Here is a 24,248-nt window from a genome sequence, read left to right on the forward strand (position 1 = left end):
TTTGGACCATGATGTCTACATCCATCAAACGTTTTTACTTTTTTTGTGGTATGTTCAAATCCTAATTTCACATGGTATCAGAGTCAGAATTATTGGGTTCGATGTGGGCCCCCTGGACGTTGCAGTGTCTATATACTTCCGGTTTATGATTATGCACGATCCAGTTAGGACAATGTTTGGTTTTGAAGGGAGGGTGATAAAGATCCCACATTAGATCGGAACAAGATCCTGAAACCCCTATTGCTTAGCTTGTTCAGCCAGAAATGTCAATTTTCCCTAAGTATTAATTTTACTTTTATAAATTTAAAATCTCTCTATTGAATGAGGCTGACAATGACATGAGGGCACAAAGATGTTGAAAGTTGAAATATGGAATAGAGATTAGGATGTTGAAGTCATGATTCGGACATTAATAGTAACGATTTAACAGTCCTCCCTACTACTGATCAGTTTGAACTTTGACATATATATATGTGGACTCTACATCTACTGATTAATTATAAAGAAACAGTTTATTTATGCTCCAGTTTATTAAGAAATGGGTATGTGAACGAGTTTTTTCTTATCTTAACTTTGGGGTGGGGCCAGGGAAACCAAAAATTAAACAGAAGATTCAAGTCAATTTAACACATTTAAAAATAATTAACTAGACAAGTACTATCGATGATCATAAATATGTGGGAGTACCAAAGTTATCTAGTTAGTGTGAAGATACTAAATGAGATGTTGGTTGATATATAATATATTATTGTCACACGATATTTATAGAAGGAATATACATTATTTATAGTCTCCTTATATGATTTTGATGACCCTCATCGCACATACGATAACTTTTTTGTCTCTTATATGATCTTTCACAATTTTCACAGTGTGGATTAACTTTTAAAGTCAAGTTAAATAGAAATTCAATTTTCTTAATAAAAATTTCCACGTACCTTTTTTGAGGTAGCACATGGAATTAGTGCCATAGTTTCCAATAAATAGGTGCAGTTGCTATCTACACAAAGTTAGAAATAGCAGGTAATTAAGAAGAAGTTGACACGTACATGCAGAATCACAATTCGTGTCTAAGAAGAAATCAGAAGGGCAATTACAGACATTGACAAAAGAATTACACAATCAGAATGAGAAGGATAACTTTAGAATTAAACTCAAACTGATTAACTAACAATGAAGAGAAAGAAAAAGGCAAAATTTAAAGCCTGTAAGGTTTGTTCCAGCTGCTAGCTAGGGTTTTTGTTTTCGCGGTCCTAGTTTTTTTTTTTTGTTTCCATGCGGTGTCAGGTATCCGTATTAAAGTCTAACTAATCTAAATTTGCGTCACGTAGGACTTTTCGGTGGAAGCGCTCTGCTAAAGTTTTTTCAAACTATGACTCGAATTCAAAATATCTAATTAACATAGAAACAATCTCATTTACCGCACTGTGGTGGTCCTACTATTTTGGTCGTACAATTTTGATTTTTTTTTCATCTTTGGCAGCAGTGGGTTAGTACCTTTTTGTTGTCTAAGACAATTCGTGAATCTCCTTGGAAATTAAAGGAGACAAGACTGCGGGTTTTTATTACCTACACTGAATTATTGCTTCCTTTTTTTTTTTATTTTCATATTTGGTAAAATAATTTTTTTGACTTTTTCTACGTACTTGGACCATACATTATTAGGATCAATCAGGCATGATGGTATGGTTTTCTGAGTGTGTTTGTAGCTTATCAACTCTTTGTACTATCACAATATACCATGCTTTCATATATGCATATACTATGCATATGTCTTTTTTTTTTTTTTTTTAATTATTTGAGTTGATCAGCATCATCAGTATATATAGTACTGGTTTCCTAATTATTTTTTTTCCTTTCCTTTTTTGCTTTTGTAGGTTGGTGGGATATGGCAGTACTGGTAATCTATTTTTATCTCTTGTGTATTGTACTTGTTATTGTTAATTTTGATGAGAGTCTTAATTTTGTTAATCGGGTCTCACACGTGCATTTTCTTGCTTGTAGATCATAGTAACAAAGATGCAAGATAATAAAAGCGAGGCCTAAATGAGGAGAATACACTGTGCTTACTACTACCTCGTGGAGGTGGAAAGACTATTTCCCCGAAAGACTTTCGATTCCAGTGCATTAATTCCAAATTAAAGAAGAAAAAATTGTGGAGAAAGCATAACGGTTAATAAGTAAAGCAATATAAGGTCTAAAGGAGAGAAATAATAACAACAGCAAAATAGTGTGATAATCAAAATATTATAAACAACATATGGCAAGAATTGCAAGGACAATGCACCAATGCAATTTTGCACCCAGTTAATTAACTTGAGATGAAACTCATAACCATGATACATTATTCACGTTGCTCAGCATTTATCTTCAATGAGTTCATGTTTGAGGATAAACCATGAGAAGCAAAGGATCTGCGGAATAAGTTTTAAAATGTCTAATTTAAGGAAAATTAACAAAACAGAAAGAATACATGCTTTAATTACTTTCAAAATTTTAAATTATTTTCAAATTTATTTAATGAGATAAATCTAAACTGACTGTCAATCCTTGTGTGACTTTTATTTCAGTGCTATACTCAGCCCCCGCAAGACGAATATTAAAAGGATAAAATAAAATACCGTCAAATGATCAAATACAATTTTATGATGTGATTAATTAATAAATAAATAATGTTTTGAGTTTCCACGTCATAATTTAGTTGTAATTTAAATATATATGTCCTTTAATTTGACTTAGCTAGCATTTATGTCTCAATTTTAGGTGTTTAAATAGATTGGGATGCAATTTTTAAAATCTTCAAGAAATTAGATAAATTCTACTGCCAAACATTTTTTTTTAATTTCTTTGATTAAAAAATACTTTTCAAAATTTATGACAAAACAATAGCTTATTTTAAGGATGTAAAATGTATGTAGGAACCGAAATAAGGTTTCAAAGATGCTATAATACGGATCACTTTTGTAAACTTGTAGAGATTTGATTCTTTTTTTTGAGAGACTGTCCTAATTACTTCTCTGATCACTTTTTTACACTTGTTTTTTTGCACTAAATAAATTGTAGGATACTTTGATTCATCATATCTCATCTTCATGCTAATCATATTTCCGGCAAAGGAAACAAATCTTGCCTATATGGAAGCTGTTACAAAAGATATAATTAACACTGCCAAAATAAAAGAAGTGTTGCAGAGAGAATCTTGTCCATGCCAAATTGTACTTTTTGCCTCCTTGTTACTCTTAACTTTTTACCTTGACTTGGATAAAAAGTGGTCTATCTTTTCTTCAAAAAGTGACTTACAAAACATTTTTGTCCACAAATCATATTACTATATAGTTTCTCAATTATTATCCACTTACATAATATTTTGTATTCTATCGTATTGTAAACTTCTTTTGCTTTGTTTGAATATATTTGGGTTAATCCTAAGCTTCTTTTATTAATAATTAATTAATTTCTTTAGCCACGCGGATTGCTCCTTTTCCTAGGTCAAGCATTACTTGCTACAACCCTAAATCTCATGTTCACTTTAGCACAACAACTACAAATGTCTTTAAATAATTCTTCTCAATAAGCACCTAAGTTATAAAAGGCCAAAATCCTGAATTTGAGTTTTAAGAATTTTTAATTTGAGATAGTAACCTAATGGTCTAATTAATAACCTGATCTTTGTTTTTGGTACATATTTTGGTAAATTTCATAACATGTATTAGGGTTTGAATCAAAGCTACCTATTAGATTCTATCGAACACGTAACTTAAAAGCTATACCTGCCCCTGGTTGAGTCTACTTGACAAGTTTTCTAATTATTTAACTTATATTATTGATAATGTAGAGAATTTTTTGACTATAAAATTATCTAAAAGATAAATACAGTTAATCGATCATAAGAAATGTGATTCATTGTCTCAAAAGCACAGAAAATTCTTTACATTAACAATGCAATTATTTTTGGTTTTCATGTGAGTGTCTAGTGCCCATATTCAAGCCCCACTAACCCTTTTTAGTTACACGATCAATATAATAAAAAACAAAAAAAATTCCAGGAGCATTGGAGCCCAGTTCGATTCAATTCGGATAGGTCATTGCAGGATCAATCCCGAAGGATCCATTCGGTAGTGACACTCTCAATAGTTGATAGATTTTTTTTGATACTCGGGACTCGAATTTGAAGCTTTTGGTTAAGGAGTACTACAAATCATGTTGCTATATAAAACTATTTAAATTCAATTATTACTCCACTTGATATAAGTATATACATGAGTGAATTAAATTAAAATGAGATTATGGAATTGAAGTAAAAAGTAGTAATAATAAATGGAGGAAAGATACAAAACTGTGAAGGAGAGCGACGTAACAAAGGGGGCAACTGGCAAAGGCATAAATAAGGCAGGCAAAGGGATGCAGAAGTTTCTCTATTGTTGTTTAAATAAGTGATCACGTCTTGTCTTTCTTTCTCTCTCTACTGAATTATATATATTTATCTATCATGAGATCATCATGTGAGTACTCATTCTGTCTCTCTCTCTATATATACATATATATATATATATATATATATATATATATATATATATATATATATAAACCCAAAACCCTAGTTAATATATAGCTGTAAGAATGTTAAATGAAAGAATGCCACACCACATAATATGAAAATGATAGACCACTGACCACTCTGTACACCTCATTCCTACTGGTCCATTCAACACCCCCTACCCCACCTCCACCCCACCCCTTTTACTCTTTTTATGTTTTCACAAGGTAATTGTATAATTCCGTATACATCATTCTCTTCAGATTTTATTTATAAAATTACATTTAATATGTTATTTTTATATTATTACGCTTCTTATTTTATTTAGATGTACGTATATTTAAAAAAAATTGTATGCAGTGTTGATATATTAAAAAATAAACACACTATATGCAATACAATTCTTTACCAAAATATATGAAGTCGTCTTGACACGTACATTGGTTTAGTTGAATGCTAGAAAAGGTATAGGATTCGATTCAACTCGATCCATTTTGATTTTGTTTTCTTCAAAAAGGCTCATTGAATCTCTCGAGCAAATATTTGCAAAACAAAATCCGTGTTGGATTTATTGGAGACTCATTTGAGAAGAAGCTCGAGGATTTTGTAATGAGGAAGAATTAAAAAAGATTGAAAGGATTTTGTGTTTTTTTAGACAAAAATAGAAATTGAAATAAAAATAGAATCTCACATGCTCCAAATCCAACGGATCAAGAAGTCTTTTTTGTCATTTATTCTTTTATATGTGTGTAATTTTAGCACAACACTAGTTTATATACACCGCTCCTTTCACATTATATTGAGTATTTTTTTAATTGGACAAATTAAAAGTAAAATTTGTTTGGAGCATACGAGGACAAAAGCATAGTATAGACATAATTAATTACAAGTTCGGACCACTTTATATTTAACACTCCTAAGAGTGTAATAACTATTAACTATTAGAGAAAAGAACATTTGTATCGCGAAAAGAGAAATTATTTACAAGCGGCTATCCCTTTACTTTCATATCCCTCTGTTTTTAACTGTTAATTTGCGATACCATCAAAATATAAATATAAGCTGATGGTATCAAAGAAGAAGAAGAGTGCTCCAGTGAAAACACTACTCGGTTACTCCTTGATAACATTAGAGTATATATATAACAGACAGTGTTTCAGTGAAAATATTTCTTTATTACTGCTTGATATCATTAAAGTATATATATATTATCAGAGTATATATATATATATACTCGGATGATATCAAGAATGAAAAAGCAGTGGTTCAATGAATAAAACAAAGGGGTAGTTGGGTAAATAGATTGGGCCGTGGGTCCAATCAGGATAAATAGTTTGGATTGAGTCCAATTTAGGTAAATACTTTACCTAATGGGTCCAATTTGTGTCATTTTCCCTAACTATATCAAGCATTATTTTGGGCTACCTTACAGCTTAATGGACTCTCCTGCAAGGGCGGCCCAGTCCAACATGCGGAAGGCCCCCAAATTCAACCATATCATGCAGCTAGAGGCAGATTGCACTGTTCTTTAATTTGGACCTGAATACCTAAGGCCCAGGTCAATTGTCCCTTCAATGAGATCGAGGCCGTAGGTCAGTTAAATGGATAGCCCAGTCCAAAAGGAAGAATCTTTTGTTAGCATCTAGTAGCATGGCGGAATCAGAATTTTTCACTAACGTAGATCAAAATATGAAAAGATAAACCCCACGAATAAGTTAAAGGGGGTTCAACATCTAATATTTATATATATATATATATATATATATATATATATATAATTATTTTAACTAGGTATAAACATTGTAATATTTCATGTCTCCCCAGTAGCAACAACATCATGGAAAATTCATGATTAAAAAATAGTCAATTGTATCAATTTCTTTAAACATTCAATTTATAAAAATTGCTCTGGTGCTGCAATATTACCGTCCTGGATCAACTTGTTCATTCGTTGAGAAATAATTTATTCATTATTTAAAACAGTTCCTAGAATAGAGTTAAAGAGTCGGTCTCAATAAATAATAAAAGAATGAAGCGGTATACCCACTTACCTATATTATTAAAGCACCAAAAATAAACTAAACGCTTCATTTTTGGAACTCATGAGGAAGTTAATTAAATTTAACACTACGCAAGTCGCAATGGTGTAATAAGATGGAATCCTTAATTAAAGATTTTAAATTTCAGCTCGGTAGGGAACACATATAGTGCTTTGCCTTCTTAGTGATCCCGGTGTCTATTGTAATTTATGTAACATACTTTTCTTTTTAATCCGTCTCAAAAAATGACACATTTCCTTATTTGTTATATGTTTAATGACACTATGAAAATTTTATCCATATTAAGTTCCACTAATTTGACAAAAAATCACAAAAATATATTTTTCTATTTAAAAATTCACTTGTTTTAAGAGTTGTTTTAAAACATTGTAAAATTTTAGTCAAACTATATTACATAAATTCAAACGTAGAGACTAGCAGATTTCTAATACCAAATGATTTTAATTTTTTTTTAAAAGGACGGCAGATCTCAAGAGAAAGCAGCACAAATGGCAAACTTTGGTCATGAGAGGCCACCCACAAAATATAAATTGCAAGTATATTTTAAGAGGACGGACACTTCTTAACCGTTGGATCAGACCAATTAAAACTTAATCGTCACCCTTCATTACTTGTATACTTGCCATATATAAGATCCTCGGTATTAATTCAAGCCCATTTAGCAGTTACTAAAAAGTTGTAAATTAAAACTGCTCCTAACCCCCCCAAAAATAAAAAAAAAACTTGAAAAATGCGTGAGATTCTTCATATTCAAGCAGGACAATGTGGAAATCAAATTGGATCAAAATTCTGGGAAGTTGTATGTGACGAACACGGAATTGATCCAACTGGAAAATACTGTGGGGATTCTGAATTGCAACTTGAAAGAGTTAATGTTTATTACAATGAAACTGGAAATGGACGTTACGTGCCACGGGCAGTGCTCATGGACCTTGAACCTGGTACAATGGACAGCATCAAATCAGGTCCTTTTGGACAGATTTTTCGCCCTGATAACTATGTTTTCGGACAATCTGGTGCTGGAAACAATTGGGCTAAAGGACATTATACTGAGGGTGCTGAACTTATTGACTCTGTTCTTGATGTTGTCCGAAAAGAAGCTGAAAATTCCGATTGCTTACAAGGTTAATAATAATCGAAGTATCTTTAAATTTATGATCCGTTATACTTTGAGATCGTTCATATCCTTACTGTTAATTAGTGTAGTTGTATTTGCCTTCACTCTAACGCATCTCCACTTCATAGTATAGCGAGAGTAATTTTAAATCATAGTCAAAAGTAGAAGGGTTGATTTCAACCTTTTTCGAAATTATTTTGTTTAGGCCATATTTCAGCCCTGTCTTTTAAAAATAGTCACAGTCATGGAGTTTCACATTTCAAAGTCGAAAATTTATTTCACATGTGGAATTTGAAACTCGGTGACAGTAGTTATTTTTTTATTTACGGGAGTTGGAAAGTGGCTATTTTTTAATTTTGACTCGTGGATCCACATAGCCCACACTAGTGCTCCATTATAGTAAAAGGGTAAATACGAAGCGATTTGTTAACTAGGATATGAATGCCCTGAAGTAGAATGGAAAGTATAATCAAAATGTTTTGTATAGTAGACGAGTAAATTTGAACATTTTATCCAAGAAAAATGACAACATTTCTCTTATGTTATTTTTGTGAATACAGGATTTCAGGTGTGTCACTCACTTGGAGGAGGGACAGGATCAGGAATGGGAACATTGTTGATATCAAAGATCAGAGAAGAATATCCAGACAGAATGATGCTTACCTTCTCTGTTTTCCCATCTCCAAAGGTCTCAGACACAGTGGTAGAGCCTTACAATGCTACACTTTCTGTCCATCAACTGGTTGAAAATGCTGATGAGTGTATGGTTCTTGATAATGAAGCTCTCTATGACATCTGCTTCAGGACTCTCAAACTCTCCACACCAAGTTGTAAGAACAAACAAAACAACCTAATTCTTTTATCAGCATGATTAATCTCCGGTCATTGAACTTAAAGTCAACTATTTTTTGGCACAATTAAAATTACTGAACTTTACGTCAAAGTCTAACCATAAAGTTCAGTTAAATGTTAAAAAAAATAAAATGATTTAGTCCAGCCCTTCCCTGGCCCTCCACGTATAGTGGGAACTTTGTGCACCGGACTTTTTTTTTTTTTTTTACTATTATAACGCATAAAGTTTAGTTATTTTAACGTGACACGAAAATTATTTAGTGACTTAGTGGAAAAAGTTCAACGATTTGATTCAAAGTCTAATTTATCTGTTTTGTTGATGTGATCAGTTGGAGACCTGAATCATCTCATTTCAGCAACAATGAGTGGTGTGACTTGTTGCCTGCGATTCCCTGGACAGCTGAATTCTGATCTTCGAAAACTAGCTGTGAACTTAATCCCTTTCCCAAGACTTCACTTTTTCATGGTTGGATTTGCGCCTCTAACATCAAGAGGATCTCAGCAATATCGAGCACTTACTGTCCCTGAACTGACACAACAAATGTGGGATTCCAAGAACATGATGTGTGCTGCTGATCCGCGACATGGTCGGTATCTCACAGCCTCAGCACTTTTTAGAGGCAAAATGAGCACAAAAGAAGTGGATGAGCAAATGATGAATGTGCAGAACAAGAACTCTTCGTATTTTGTGGAATGGATTCCGAACAATGTTAAATCCAGTGTTTGTGACATACCACCTAAAGGGCTTTCGATGTCTTCAACGTTTATTGGGAATTCAACTTCAATTCAAGAAATGTTTAGGAGAGTGAGTGAGCAGTTCACTGCTATGTTTAGGAGAAAGGCATTTTTGCATTGGTACACAGGAGAAGGGATGGATGAAATGGAATTTACTGAAGCAGAGAGTAACATGAATGATCTTGTGGCAGAGTATCAGCAGTATCAAGATGCCACAGCTGAAGAAAACAGTGATTATGAAGATGAAACTGGAGAAGAGTAAAGGTGTTCGACCAATTTACTATTACGTATGTTACGTGCTGCAATGAACCTGAAACTCCATTAGATTTATATTTCTCTGCAATATTTGTACTGTGTTTATGCATTTTTCTGATACTGTGAACCACTTATCTGTTTACTACTTGCTCATTTACAAGGACTCAACAGCAAGAACACAACAGGTTGTATTCTTGTCTGGACTTTGTACTAAAAGGATTCTGCTCTAGTAAGTAGAATCTAATTGCAAATTTACCTGCTATATGTTGAAGATACTTCTTAAATGTGACATGAATCTCACTCGCAGATGTTGATTCAAAATTAATAGTGAGTAAGCAACTTTCTGCAAAAAAATTCTTTAATATGAAATTGAATCATGTCACATGAATTTTTTCCATCTTTTTTTTTAAAGGATGTTAATGGAAGGGGAGCTTGCAACACTATTGAAAGCTTTAAACTAACAATGAAAGTGAGATACTAATTATTAATTGAATGATCACCCGATAAATGAACTCAAGCTATAATATTCCATAAATTGCATCTGAAAAGCTAGGTTCAAAGAAAGGCACGCATACAGAAAACCAACAATTCCTAACTCGCACTACACTAGTTAAACATGGAGTAACGGAACAAATGCGCAACACATCACGAAATATGGAACTCATAAAGGATGTGACATGCATCAAAATCTGAGGGAGAATGACAGCAAATGAAGAACAAATTCGTCCAAGATGAGGGAAGCAGTATACTAGCAATAATTTTTTATCCCTAAATCGCTGGTAAAAGAAAGTATTTATTACATAGGACTGGAAGAAATGTTCATGTTCTAGGAATGGATCCACCACGCGTTTGGATAAATCATTTCTTCTTGGCAATGAACAAGCCCCACCTCTGCTCACCAGATGAACTCCTGATTAGCTTGGCCTTCCAACCTCCAACTATTTCATTGTAGTCTTGCTGTAATATTTTAAAATAAGAAAAGAAGGAAATCAATCCACAAAAGATGAAAAAAATTAAAACAAAACAAAAAGAGGCAAAGTGTATCAAATAATGAAGACTCACTTCAGAGAACTCATGGATAAAGGACTCTCTTTCCTTCTCGACGGTATCTAATTCCTTTTGCAGAACCTCAATGAACTGCAATGCAAGTGCAGAAATTAGGTTTGTATCAGTATATTGTTAGCCTTGCAGATAAGTTTAAGACAAGATCTGTAAAACACATACCTGTTCAGTACGATCCTCAGCCACAACTTCATGAAAACCTGCATCTCTGAGCATCTATATGGTCGGAACAAATAAAATTCAAAGAAGTTGTCAAACAATAAACGCGAGTCAAAAAAGAGGAGGGGGCCTATTACATGAAATGAGTATATACCTGCCCATATGCTTCAACATCATGTAAATCATACCCCCTTTGCTTAATATAACCTGCAAATTCTTCTGATGTTGGTCCGGCTCTTTTGCAGTAATCACTTATAAGGACTTTGCCTCCTGGTCTCAGCCACTTGTAGAAAGATCTGAACAGTGCAGGTTTGTCCTGACATCACACCATTGAAACAGCAAATAAGTAAACCATGAAACAATGCACTACAAAGAAATTGACTTCAACAGTGAAAGGTTAAAGACAAGCGAGGGATAATTTGGACGGGGTAAGGCCCCCATCACTAGAGATAAAAAACAAAATGAGCAAAATAAATTGATTTCAGAGGAGTTGTAAGATGACCAAGAAGAGGAGATGACACGACGGTGTTCCTAAGTTGGCTGCAGAAGAATACATACAGAAAGGATAACTTTCACCACAGAAATTGCAATTAAATACGTGGTATAGCAATTGAAGAAAGAACCAAGAGAAATGAAAAAGAAGTAGAATAAAGAAGATAGTTAGTTGATAAAGATTTGGAATCTCCGCATAGGAGGTAAATTACCTGGATGTGAAGGATAGTATCCCGACTGTATATGACATCAAATGTACCATCAGGGTATGTTTTCTTGGTGCAATCAGCAACCTCAAATTCAACAGCACACTTGAGACCAATAGCACGCTCAAGAGCAAAAGATATCATGTTGATAGACAGATCAATGCCAACAACGTGAACATCATACTTTTCAGCTATGTAGAAGTTACCTCCTCCAATGCCACAGCCAACATCAAGAATTTTTTGGCCAGGCTGAAGATCCAACATGGCTACAAATTCTTTTGTAGTTTCTGCTCAGGAACAAGTACTGATCAGAAACTAAATAATTGGAAAGGAACAAAATAAGACTGCATAAAGTGAGAAGAGACCCTTGCAAGCAGATAACTCCACAGTACCAAGTGCACAACAGTTTGCATAAATCCTCACCACAATTACAGTGAAACAAAAGAAACTTAGTAAGCATAACCATGAAGGTCTAAGGACCATTTTTTTTTAATAAGGTAAGGATTTATGATCTGATGACATTATTGGAGAACCAATAAATTGCAAGGGGTGACATTCATGGAACCTCTAGACACTTCGAGGATGATTGGATTCTCCGATTTAATATAAATCGCGAAGGCATCTATGGAAACAATTTTTTGTCTGGTGCCAAACGCATGGTTGGTTTATAGACATATTTGATCTCCAGTATGATGAATTGAAATAAGTTGTATTATCTCCCTATGTTGGTCCCAAGATTGTAAAACTCGTATTAACAATTGCTCCACAGTAAACAAGACGACATGCAAAGTGAGAGTCATACCAAGTCCTCCTGTGCTCACAAAACCGTGTCCAAAGACTCGTTCATAGCGTAGTATGCCACTACACTTGTACTGAACAGTATCCAAGAAACGCTGAAACTCCCTGTCATCCTTAGAAGCAACCTTCTGCCACATCCAGCAAATCTGCAAGGTGCAAGCATCAACAAAAAAATTGATTGGATAGTCAAGTTAATATTTAACAAACTAGAGGTTTGACGAGGTAGGCATAATTCTACCTGATTTTGATTCTTTTTGTTCCTCACATAAGCTCCGATGCATTTGCAACCAGCAAGTGAAAGTTCAAACGAATTTCCATCACCAGCATTTGCAATACATTCTCTGAAAACCTGTGTTTGACAGATATTTTTCAGCTTTGACTATGCTTTCATAGTAACAATTACAAATGGGGACGAGAAATGTCCAGTGACAACTAATTGATGCATCAACTCAAGTTATTTTCAGAGTGACAACTGATAAATGCATTGCTTCAAACTATTTTATACTTCCATTGTGTAAAGTAAAGATTTTCGGTAAAATTATCTAATAAAACAGTGGTATAGAGTGCACGATAAAGTTTCAAAGCACTTTAATTTTTTGGTACGGTAGAGTTTCAGAGCACTTTATGACAGAGCGGCGATCACTTTAGAAGAACATAATAAAATTGCAGAGAAAAGAAAATGACTTGTCTGGGGTTTACCAAAGAGAACCACTTAGGCAAAGAAAAAAGGACAGGAATATACACACAGAAGTATGAAAAAAAATTGCTACGTGAAGACAAATAGTTGGTAAGCGCAGTTACATACTTCAGCACTATGTTGAATTGAATTCCAAGGATATATTAAATTTTCTTTAAAAATGCAGTTCTCATAACATAATGTGGGACAAGAAAACAGTTGAAAGCAAAGTTAAGACCTTTGTATAAAAGCTAGGGTCTCGATAGTGGGTTGGGTTGTTCTTTCGCTTGTGGTCTCCTGATTGATGGAAGCATGACTCTCTGAAAAATATGCAACCACCGACTTTCAACCATTTAAGCATTCTCTCAGCAAGATCCTGAACCTGCAGCAAGGGTAGAAACAATTTCAAATGTTAAAGTCGTAAAAAGTACAACAATTCAATTCAAACAAAGGTAAGGTGAGTGCTATAGTAGCCTGTTTGGATTGACTTATTTTTAAGCAGCTTATAAGTTGAAAACTGCTTATAAGTTAAAAAAAAATAGGTGCAGGCCAACTTTTTTTTTTTGTTTTCAACTTACAAACTGCTTAAAATAAGTTAATCCAAATAAACCCAACTATTTATTGAGGCTTATTTTAAGCACAAAATGACTTTAAGTTGGTCAGTCAAACACTCAATAAAAGCTGACAACAGCTATAAGCAGCTTATAAGCCAATCCAAACGGCCTCTGCTACACAAACATTTTGTCAGCAAGCTATACATAGTGAGGGAGTTTTCTAACTATCATTATACCAGTAAATAACCCACATACTGGACGCTGATATCTACTGGTAAGTAAATCATATGAAGAACGCTGGTTGAAAAACAAAAGTAAAAGTTGATATTTAGTACTCAGCATATAATTCAAAATACGGTTGTCGAAGAGGTGCTCAAATTATAGTTTGCCATATAGGGCTGAATACAACACTTTCAACCTAAAACCATTGTGGAAATAAAGGTTAAATATGTACTGCATTAAGTTTTTATTTTCAGCAATTCCTGCTGTAAACCATGTTCTTGCAAAGAAAATGCTCCATTTTGTTGAGGATATTAGCATGTCACTAAGAGAGAAATTAAATTAGTTTAAAGATGTGTAACTAACATAGTTTAACTATATGCCTCTATATTTCAAGCTTTGCCTAACCGTAATCTCTCTACACCACCATTAAAATAGATATTTTTAAAGGAAAATGCTTTAAAGTTTAAATACTCAAAAGTAACCAACCAACATGATGAATATTAGCGAATATAGTAACTGTCTCATAGCCAGTCTTGCATACATCTATATCCAAATTTGACACAATCAACTGGCGATCCATTCTTTGTATAGATGCAACCACAGTGATTTTTATATGTGGAAGATGAGGCAAATAAAAGAGAGAATTTACCTCTTCATCAGAAAGATACATCAGTAGCCAGTTAGAAAATATCAAGTCCACCGATTCCGGTGAAAAATTCAAATCCGGAGAAGTCACATCAGCACACATGAACTTGACATTCTTATGGGACCCATTTATGCTTTCATTCTGCAAGGAAGCACATTAAAAGATAAGGATATACACAAACATAATCTATTAGTTTATCATTACCGAAGGATAAAACAGCCGAAAACCTTCTTAATTGCGCCTTCAATAAAGTCCAATGCTATAAGCTGCCCGGCTTTCTTGGCTAATTCACCAGTGAAACGGCCAATACCAGCACCCAGTTCCAACACTGTTTTCCCTTCATACGGCGGAAGCAGAGAGAGCACCTATATGACCATCCAAAAGTTTCAAATTTTGGGGAGATAGGTAAATTGTCACACATGTAATCATGCCAGCTCACAAAACAAACCAATAAGAACGTATGGAGCTGGAACAAAATTAAGCACTAAAAAAGTGCTAATTTCCTCTCAAAGCAGGAAACAGATTCAATGAACTCAAAGGAGGTTGGACCTCCAAGGAAGAAGAGGTTGTAATGCATCAGTCTAAATTATGAGCAAAACCCCCATACACTAGAATTGACCCTGTTTGTGTGACAAAGCTTTAACCACCCCAAATATCACCCCTAGTTACTGAATTTCACATCCAATTAAGTTACATACCTAATGCTGGATCAGCAATACAGCTTCACATTAGCATTCGACAAAGACAATATATACATAGAAAAATGCCTGGGGAATGCCCAGAAAATTACGGCTTGAAGATAACTACAGGGAAATTCATAGGAAATATTTCAATTATTTAGCCCATGTGTCAGTTCCAGCTCCATCAGTCAGTAGAGACCGATGACACTACTAAGCGTGATTATTCTATATGGTCATTAATCCGACAAAAGAACTGCTGTTTTTTCCCCATCACTGTCTGAATCTTATTGAAGTGGGATGGAACCTTTTTAAATCTGAACCAGATGTATGCAGATTTTAAATCCGCAAGTAAACGAGTATTTGGTTATCAAACAGTAATTCCATATTAACGGATATGTTGTAGGAACTAGATACCAAAAACACTTTCGAAACAAAATTAAGCACTATAGGACCTCTTTTGCTTTTGGCAAAAGAAAAGGTGTACCAATATGGGATATCACTGAAAATGACTTGCAGAAGAGTAATTCTTAATCAACACCATCTTCTAACTACTTTATTTATCCAAGCAAGATAAAGCTAATATGGACATGAATAGATCATGTAATGAATCATAAAGTTATACATACCTCAGGTCTCTCTTCTTTGTCGAGATCCGCTGCTTTAGAGTCGAGCATCATGGCTTCTACAGTGAGTTCCGCCGTGTGTTCAATCCAATAACTCTTTTGAACCTCACGCTCTTGTCCTACACAGAAACACACACCACAATTCGCAATCAAAACCGTCCAATTCAAACAAAGTACGTAAGAGATGACTGACAGTCTTAACATACCTGAAGCAGCAGCCATGATTGATTGATGATAGAGGAATCTGATGTGATGATTTGAAATGGTTGAAGAATACAATGTGGATTGGGGATTAGTCTATGGAAGAGAAAAAAAATGCTAGAAACCCTCAATGGCAAGACGAGATCTAGAGAAGCTCCTGGATCTACGGTTATTGTTTCTACCTTTCTGCTGCATCAATCAGCTAGACGTAAAATGTCTCTTCTTTTTTTTTTGTGAATTGCAATGGAAACGAAATGGCATTGAAAATGGGAAAACAGGCGGCTACGTATGTGTGGGATTATTACAGAAAGAGAGAGAATCGGTGGCTGGTGAAGCCGTGAAGGCGAAGGTGGATATATTATATAATCACAAACACACTGTCAAGTCTCAATTTTTTATTTTAGTTTTTTTTTCATATCAGACAAACTCAAAATCTTTTGGATGGGAAGTTTCATCAGTATATCAAAATTCATATTGGTAATTAGAAATTTTATTATGTATGTTCAAAAATTAATAGGTACACGTAAAAATAATTTATAAGCTATATATTTTGTATAATTTTCTATATACTAGTTAATTGAATGTGTTTTGTACGTGTATATTGTGTTAAATAATAATAAATATATATTTACATAATAAATTATTGTATATACGTTATATTATTAAGTACAAAACTTTTTAAAAATAAACTAATTTTTTTAAGATAAAAAATGTAATTAAGGAGGAACAAGGAACAAAATTAAATGTAGTGAATAAATTTTTGTCATTGATATCAAAAATTAAAATTGTGTTGATATATAATAACACACTCTAAACAATAAAATAAAGGAAAATCGAACTACAATATATACACACACGTTGATAGTTGCAAAATATAGGATGTTTTTCTTTCAATTTTTAGAGAATCCTATTCGGTTATTCAATTACTGTTTGATATCATTAAAATATAGATATTACAAGAGTATATATATATATATATATATATATATATATATATATATATATATATATTTCAATGGTATCAAGGTTGAATAAGCAGTGATTCAGTAAATAGAACAAGGAGGCATGGGGTAAATAATTAGGATAGTGGATCTAACTCGGATAAATAATTTGGATTGAGTCGAATTTAAGTAAATATTTTGGTTACTAGGTCTAATTTGTGTAACTTTCCCAACAATGGGCCTAAAAGTTGGACTTTGTAAAGGAGACTAAAGAAGAAAGAGTAGCCCAACAAGCTAGTGCTAGTATGATAGTATCTATCTGTAAGGACTGGAGCGGACAAAAGTAGCCCGACAACCGTTAATCAGGCCCAAAATCAGCATTTTCTGGGACATTAGGCCGTTACAGGCCCCAAATCCATTTTTGAAGCCCAAGGCTAATTTTCTTGGGGGAAAATTATCCATTTACACATGTTATATTACCATATTTACTAATACTCCCAACTAGTTGGAAAAATATCAAAAATTCCTATTTTTTTAACTCTCTCTCTATTTCAATGATACATCACTTTTACCTTATATCAGTTACCTAAATTTACGCCTATTCTTTAGCCTCCTTGATGACAGTTTCTTGTTTTCAATTTCAGTCCATCTATTACTCAATTTCAAGAATCCAAGTAAGGTATATTCAAGTTTTTCCTTTAATGGTGTCTCACTTCATTCTCACCTTCTTCGATTTCCTCTGTTTTCTTCTGTAATTTTTTTTCTCACATTGTTCACTGATTCACATGGAATCCGCTCCATCTTTTAGTGTTGGTCTCACTCAGTTGAATAAAAATCAAGAAAATCTTGATTCACCGAATGAGGTTAGATCCAAACATCGTAACGATCCATCAGTGATGGATAAGCTCCGTGAGAAATTGAAATCAAAATCTCAAGTTCAACATTCACCCAAAGAAGCCAACAAGAAGATTGAAGGAGTTTCAACATACCCTTTTTTTAATGTGTTTTTTTACTGCTTCTGATACATGTTATTTATATATCAGATTCTCAAGTATCAAGCTTACATGAGAATCTGATACATCCTGTTTATATAATTTTTTTAAATGTCATTTTTCTAAAGTTTTACTGATTCCTTATACATCTATTCTATGTATCAGATTCTTATCTTTTTTTATCGGATTCTCATGTATCAAACGTTAATGCTCCTGATACATCTTGTTTATGTATCAAGATATAATGCTTCTGATACATCATGTTTAAATATAAAATTAAGTTGTATTTAATTAGTTTTCATGTCAATGCAGGGAATGAAGTACGTCATCAAGAAGATCCCCTCACACTCCTTAGGATTCGGCACTGTATATACGACTAATTTTATTGATGATTTCAAATCATAAATAAGTGATGAAGCTATACAATTATTTCGACAAACCATACCTGGTCACTATCTAGCTATGCCACAGTGTAATTTTCAAGGGCAAATCATCAAATGCCTCTTACTTCTTGAGGTCGAGCAAAAAAACAGAGAGGAATTGCACAGTATGGGTGCATGTCTGTAATGTCTGAAAGGCCAAGGATGGTTATGTTAGCGACAACGATGATCCAAAAAAACCTAAGAGAGATTTCATACATCCTGGTCAAGGAGAACCGATGGACGTCGAGTAGTTTTTTTTTAATTTTATAGTAATAGAATGTACAATTATATTTTTGCACCAATAGTAAATATTTTTTTTGGCTATTCAACAATTTAGCAGACTTTTAAGTTTTTCTAATATTTATGTATCATATTTTGATTTATCAAACTTGAATGCTTCCGATACATCTACTTCATGTATCACATTGTAATATATCAAGATTTAATGATTCTGATACATCTACATTTTTGTATCAAAATCTCATGCATCAATATTTACAGCTTCTAATACATATTGTTTATGTATCAAATTGTAATGTATCAAGATTTAATAATTCTGATACATCTATATTTATGTATCAGAATCTCATGCATCAATCTTTACAGCTTCTGATACATATTGTTAATGTATCAGATTGTAATGTATCAAGATTTAATGATTCTGATACATCTACATTTATGTATCATAATTTATGCATCAATCTTTACAGCTTCTGATACATATTGTTAATGTATCAGATTGTAATGTATCAAGATTTAATGATTCTGATACATCTACATTTATGTATCATAATTTATGCATCAATCTTTACAACTTCTGATACATCTACAACCTATATCAATACAACATGTTATGTATCAACCATAATCCAGTTGACAAACTAATACAACAACCTTTAAAGTATCAACCTTAATACGTCGAATGTTTATGTATCTGCTATTCATATGTATCAGATTCGAAATTACTATCAATACCAAGTAACTTACAATGAACATAATTACCAACCATCCATATATCAATTATTGATATTCAATTACTATTCTGGTTAATTGATATATGTATCAAATACAACCCGTAATGTAAAAAAAACTATGTAAATGTAAGTACATGATCCAAATAAAATGTATCCTGGCATAACAAAATATTATTTCTCTTTGAGAATGAAATTACAAGTCTTTCTGTTATGGCCTTCATGGCCACAACGACTACAAGAATTTGTGCTCGTTCTTATCTTCTCACTAGAGTACTTTTTTCTTTCTTTCTTTGGTCTTCCTTGCATCCTTTTGTATCTTGGTGGCAAGACGAATTCTTCCAAAATTTCTTTCAGAATAGAATAATCTTTCTTATCTGGCATTGGAACCATTGGAAATTCATAAGTAATTGCCAACACCTCTGGCTTGTAGTAATCAGAACAGTATGGGTGCATATCTGTAATGTTCTTGCTCTTCAACACTGCAATTGCGTGTGGACATAGTATCTCGTCTAATTGAAACCTGCCACAATTGCATGTTTTTCTTTCAAGACACACAATGTATCTTATACCTGACTCATAAACAGAATAAAGATATTCTGATGAAGCAATAATCTGCATTAAATAATTATCACAGATATGTATCAGCAATGATATATCAAATACAGAAATGATGTATCAGGTAATACTGATAACAGAAAATTCAAAACTGATGTATCCTATAGCTATGTATCAAGCAACTATGTATCAAGTAGATAACTTTTCCAATTTAACTGTGATCTCTTTTATTTAGTTAACTAGCCTTTTTTTGGTGTGTGGTGAGATAACTGCTGCGATCCTCTATTGTGCAGACAAATTACTTTAAAAAAATAACTGGTGTGTACCTTCATTCTCGAACACTTCATTGTGTTTGATACTAGGATATCTTCGAATTTCCTATCCAAAGTATGTTTTGTATAAGCTGTTATTTCCCTATTTTTGCAGTTCCAAGCACCAAATAACATTCTCGTTTGCTACAAAAAGTCAATTATAGGCAACTCTCATGCTTCAACAAGACATCCATTGATATGCTCTGTTTTTGAGTTTTCTTTCATAGTCAAGATCTGTTTCTTTTTTTAAAGAATTATTTGCCTTAATTAGCATGGTAATTGATTGAAACAATCAATCATAACTTGAATTACGTTACTTCCCATAATTAACCCAACAACATTAATTGTTTTACACCCAAAAACTAATGTATCAGCTCAGCAAGTAATGTATCAGAAATTTGAAAAAAAGGGAAATCGCGTAATTTCATAAAAATAAGGGATACATTGTAATTGAGCATTTTCAGTATGTGATTTAGGTAAAGTTTACTTTTTTTTAGGGAAAACTACACAAAATGGACTCTTTAAAAAATTACTTACCACTCGATACCCCTTCCCTAAATAATTCCTATATATACTTCTTCGGCCAAACTAATTACCCCAGTAACCCCTTTAATTATTTTAAAATTCATCGCGCTGACGTAATGCTGACATGGTATCAACATATCGACAGAGTATCACAAAAAATATATATACTAATTAGTTTAATAAATAAAATTGTGATTTTAATAATTTTCTCTTAATTATTTTATTTTTATTTCTTAAAAAAAAACAATCCTATATGATACTGATAATGTATCAATATATTGTTATGGTATCATTGAGAATTTTAAAAGTATCTCATAAAGAATTTTCAATATCCTTATAATATATGGATATACTTTGGTAGTATTATTAATGTAATATCGAATGACTTAGGTATCCACAACTTCTAAGCTCTGAATCTCTGAACATGTATATTTATGTAAGTTTCCCAATTATAAACATACATAGGAATGACGCTGATATATCGCGATTTGATTCATAAGTCATTTTCATTATACATCGCTAGTTGATACAAACCAAACACACAATGTATCAGTAAAATATAAGTTTTAATGCTATTTTTGTTGTGTTCATGATATATTAGGTGTTATTAGTTGATTCATAAGTTTTATAGATATTACAATATTTGGTTTGTATCAATTAGTGATATATCATGAAAAATACTTATGTATCAAATCGCGATGTATCAGCGTCCGTATGTATCAGAAATCTAAAAGAAAAAGGAAATTTGGGTAATTACCAAAAAAGTCAGAATAAATTATAATTGAGCCTTTTAATGATGGGATTTTGAAAAAATTACCATAGTTTTATTTTGGTAGTTATTTTTGTTTTCGGTTTATAATTGCACAATTAGCTAGCTTTTAGAATTCTTAGAAACACGCCAAATTATATTATACATTGAGTGAAGGAAATATTTTTAAGAATGTTTTTTAAAGCGCCTTAACCTAAATAATATTCTCCATCTTTTTTTATCAAAAGTTAAAGGGACAAATGCCAAATGGTTACCAAATAGTGATCAATGATTTGATATTTTGACAAACGATAATGTCCTCTCAAAAAGATGAAACAAATGATGATGCGAATTAATTGGGAAATAAAAGGAAAAGAAAAAGGCACCATCATATATACATGACAATTTTCTCTATAAGTGGCATAATATGAATTTGTTTTGATTGATTTATTTTAAGTGTTTTTAAATAATAGATTTTATTATTTGAATAAAATAAAAAAATTTGTTTATTGACATTTATTTTTTAAATCAAAAATAAAAAAATTATTTATAACTTTTGACTTATAAATCATAGGCGATAAATCCATTGAAGCAAATTCATAGCCATATATATATATATATATTTGTGCATGGGAAATTTGACATTGCACAAGTCTCAATCTAGTTACTGTATTATTTATATAATCACAAATTAATTGAAAGTGAAAGGCATGGCATCCAACATAATCTTAGGCTAAAATTTGGCCATATCATCATCTACTTCGTACATTAATATAATAAACTATTTGTGCCTTTTTCTTTTTTACTGATTATGAAGAAAATAATCAATGATTATTTGCTTAATTATACATATCTTGCTTTATTAATGTTATATTTATCATAAACAATCTTTTTATCTCATAAAGATAAATATAAAATATGCATATATTTTTGAAATCTATTTATGAGATTACACGAAGTATATAAATTGTTGTTGAGGAAATATTTAATGAATGAATAATAATAGTATAATAAACATTCTGTGTATTTGGATATAAAATCCAATTATTACTTGCAATTTTTAATTCACTCCTCACGTGCAAGCACTTTTCTTTAAAAATTCTATATTGATTGGTGAAAGGAGTCAAGAAGCAAGAGTACAAGAAACTTTGAAGAATCCCAGAAGAGAAAAAAAGGCTGCAAAATTAACCACAAGGCTGAATGATGTTTTTAATTTTTTTTTTTTTAATTTTTAGAGAGCATACTTTCAACAAGAGTATTCGATGGGAATCAAAGGCTAACAATAAATAAATAAATATGGTAGAAAACAAAAACACGCATGCACACAATATTACATTATTATATAAATAAACATTTATTATTTTGGTACATATCGACAGGACAAACCCACAAAGGTTTGTCTAGGGAAAGTCCGACCCAACAAAAGATGGTGGGAGACATGGATGAAAAAAGTCCTTTAATTTCTTTCTTTCACTATTATCTCTTTGTTTTTTTAATTTATATTCTATATTATATTGAGGTTCAATTATAATTATATTATTAACGCATTATAGTGTTCATTTGAGATAATAGCGCTTTCAATCAAATTTTAATTAAAAATAAAAAAAATTCAAACTATTTTATCACAATTCATATTAATTTTATTCTTTGATCAATTCCACAAATTTTAATTTGTTTGCTTATAAAATATCTCTTTGTGAAATTTCTGATGGAACCAATGCGATAAGGACAAGGCTTACGTCGTTGCCATTTCTCTGCTCTAATACAGGCAAAAAAATATTTAAAAATTAGCTATATACTTTATCGATAATTTATAGATAATAGTTCTCACTTGGGGGTATTTTATTTTTTTCTTAAAAGACAAAAAAAAAAGAAAAATAAATATGCTACATACAAGTGCGTGCCTAAATTCACTTTCCGTTGTTCATTCGACCAAAATTCATTCTTAATAATTCGATGTATATAATACATGGCAGCCCTCATATAGCTCCACTATTTTTAATCAGTTAGCATTTGTTTTCTAGCAATCACCTTACATTCTTTTCTTCAAAATATTGCACCGACGTACTTCACCTCCTCTCACCTTTTCTCGTTAATTTTTGGTATCTATATTAAAATTAATTAAATTTAAATTCACATATTGCATTGACAATTTATGAAATTGATACTTATAATAAGATTTTTTTTTTCAAAATTTGAATTTGAAATCTTTAATTAAATATGAAGAAATCTCAACCATCTCACCATATCTTACGTTAATTAATTTCTGATCTCACGTGACTAAAAGAGATATTGCACTTTTAGTTTGCCTTAACGACAATGAAGATCGATTGTTATTAATAATAGTTTCTACATTAGAGTAATTTATAATTGTCAAATTTAATGTGATGAACTATTATATGTTAAAGAGTTTTGCTAAACGTGTTGTACATTAGGCTTTTTTTTTTTCTTTTTAGTGTTTATAACTTTAATCACGATAACGAGAGAATGGGGCCCAAGTGCCATTTGCCAAGTTGCTCATAAATTATTCCTATTAAAGTCCGAATTATGTATTATTACTCTCTCCAACATTTATTTTGAAACGAAAGAAGTAGATATTTCCTCCTTTAGACATATACTTTTATCATATAGGTAACTTTGTAGACACTTAATGCAAGGTTGCAATCTTAAAGGGTTGAGTCATCATGAGTTAGCTCATGTGTTAAGCTCCCTACTTTCTATTTTTCAGATGGAGGGTTCAAACCCAAACATTAGTTATCCCCTTTTGCTATAAATAAATAAATATGAAAAGTTGCAGCCTCATAGTTTAAATATTTATCTCAAATATCAGAAAGATAGCTAACACGAAAAAAGAAAAATAAGGTAACATAATATAGCAGCTAATGTAGACCATAACTCCAGGTAG

The 24,248-nt window shown here is 32.2% G+C and overlaps 2 protein-coding genes across 2 annotated transcripts; one reads left to right on the forward strand and one right to left on the reverse strand.

The window, feature by feature from the left end:
- The first annotated feature begins 7,274 nt into the window (after positions 1-7,274).
- Positions 7,275-9,809, forward strand: LOC129895280 (tubulin beta chain-like). Its single transcript, XM_055970970.1, has 3 exons — positions 7,275-7,721; positions 8,275-8,544; positions 8,896-9,809. Exons 1-3 carry the CDS (start codon positions 7,328-7,330, stop codon positions 9,561-9,563), a joined length of 1,332 nt encoding a protein of 443 aa, XP_055826945.1. The 5' UTR covers positions 7,275-7,327; the 3' UTR covers positions 9,564-9,809.
- Positions 9,810-10,211: 402 nt separating this feature from the next.
- LOC129895281 (phosphomethylethanolamine N-methyltransferase-like) lies at positions 10,212-16,282 on the reverse strand. The gene is made up of 12 exons (XM_055970971.1): positions 15,881-16,282; positions 15,678-15,793; positions 14,599-14,736; positions 14,375-14,512; positions 13,188-13,331; positions 12,512-12,622; positions 12,278-12,419; positions 11,482-11,762; positions 10,932-11,093; positions 10,781-10,834; positions 10,619-10,693; positions 10,212-10,513 (listed from the first exon to the last, which is right to left on the reverse strand). Exons 1-12 carry the CDS (start codon positions 15,894-15,896, stop codon positions 10,415-10,417), a joined length of 1,476 nt encoding a protein of 491 aa, XP_055826946.1. The 5' UTR covers positions 15,897-16,282; the 3' UTR covers positions 10,212-10,414.
- Positions 16,283-24,248: the final 7,966 nt, after the last annotated feature.

The sequence above is a fragment of the Solanum dulcamara genome, chromosome 7 (genome assembly GCF_947179165.1).
Source record: "Solanum dulcamara chromosome 7, daSolDulc1.2, whole genome shotgun sequence".
NCBI lineage: Eukaryota > Viridiplantae > Streptophyta > Magnoliopsida > Solanales > Solanaceae > Solanum > Solanum dulcamara.

What these genes read in the sequence shown, in the direction of transcription:
- LOC129895280 (XM_055970970.1), top strand. Translation starts at nt 7,328, where the DNA reads ATGCGTGAGATTCTTCATATTCAAGCAGGACAATGTGGAAATCAAATT. An exon ending in AAATTCCGATTGCTTACAAG is followed by an intron (nt 7,722 to 8,274) that starts GTTAATAATAAT and finishes TTGTGAATACAG; the next exon opens with GATTTCAGGTGTGTCACTCA. An exon ending in CAAACTCTCCACACCAAGTT is followed by an intron (nt 8,545 to 8,895) that starts GTAAGAACAAAC and finishes TGATGTGATCAG; the next exon opens with TTGGAGACCTGAATCATCTC.
- LOC129895281 (XM_055970971.1), bottom strand. An exon ending in TGTGAGCACAGGAGGACTTG is followed by an intron (nt 11,763 to 12,277) that starts GTATGACTCTCA and finishes GTTCCTGAGCAG; the next exon opens with AAACTACAAAAGAATTTGTA. An exon ending in ATACTATCCTTCACATCCAG is followed by an intron (nt 11,094 to 11,481) that starts GTAATTTACCTC and finishes GTGTGATGTCAG; the next exon opens with GACAAACCTGCACTGTTCAG.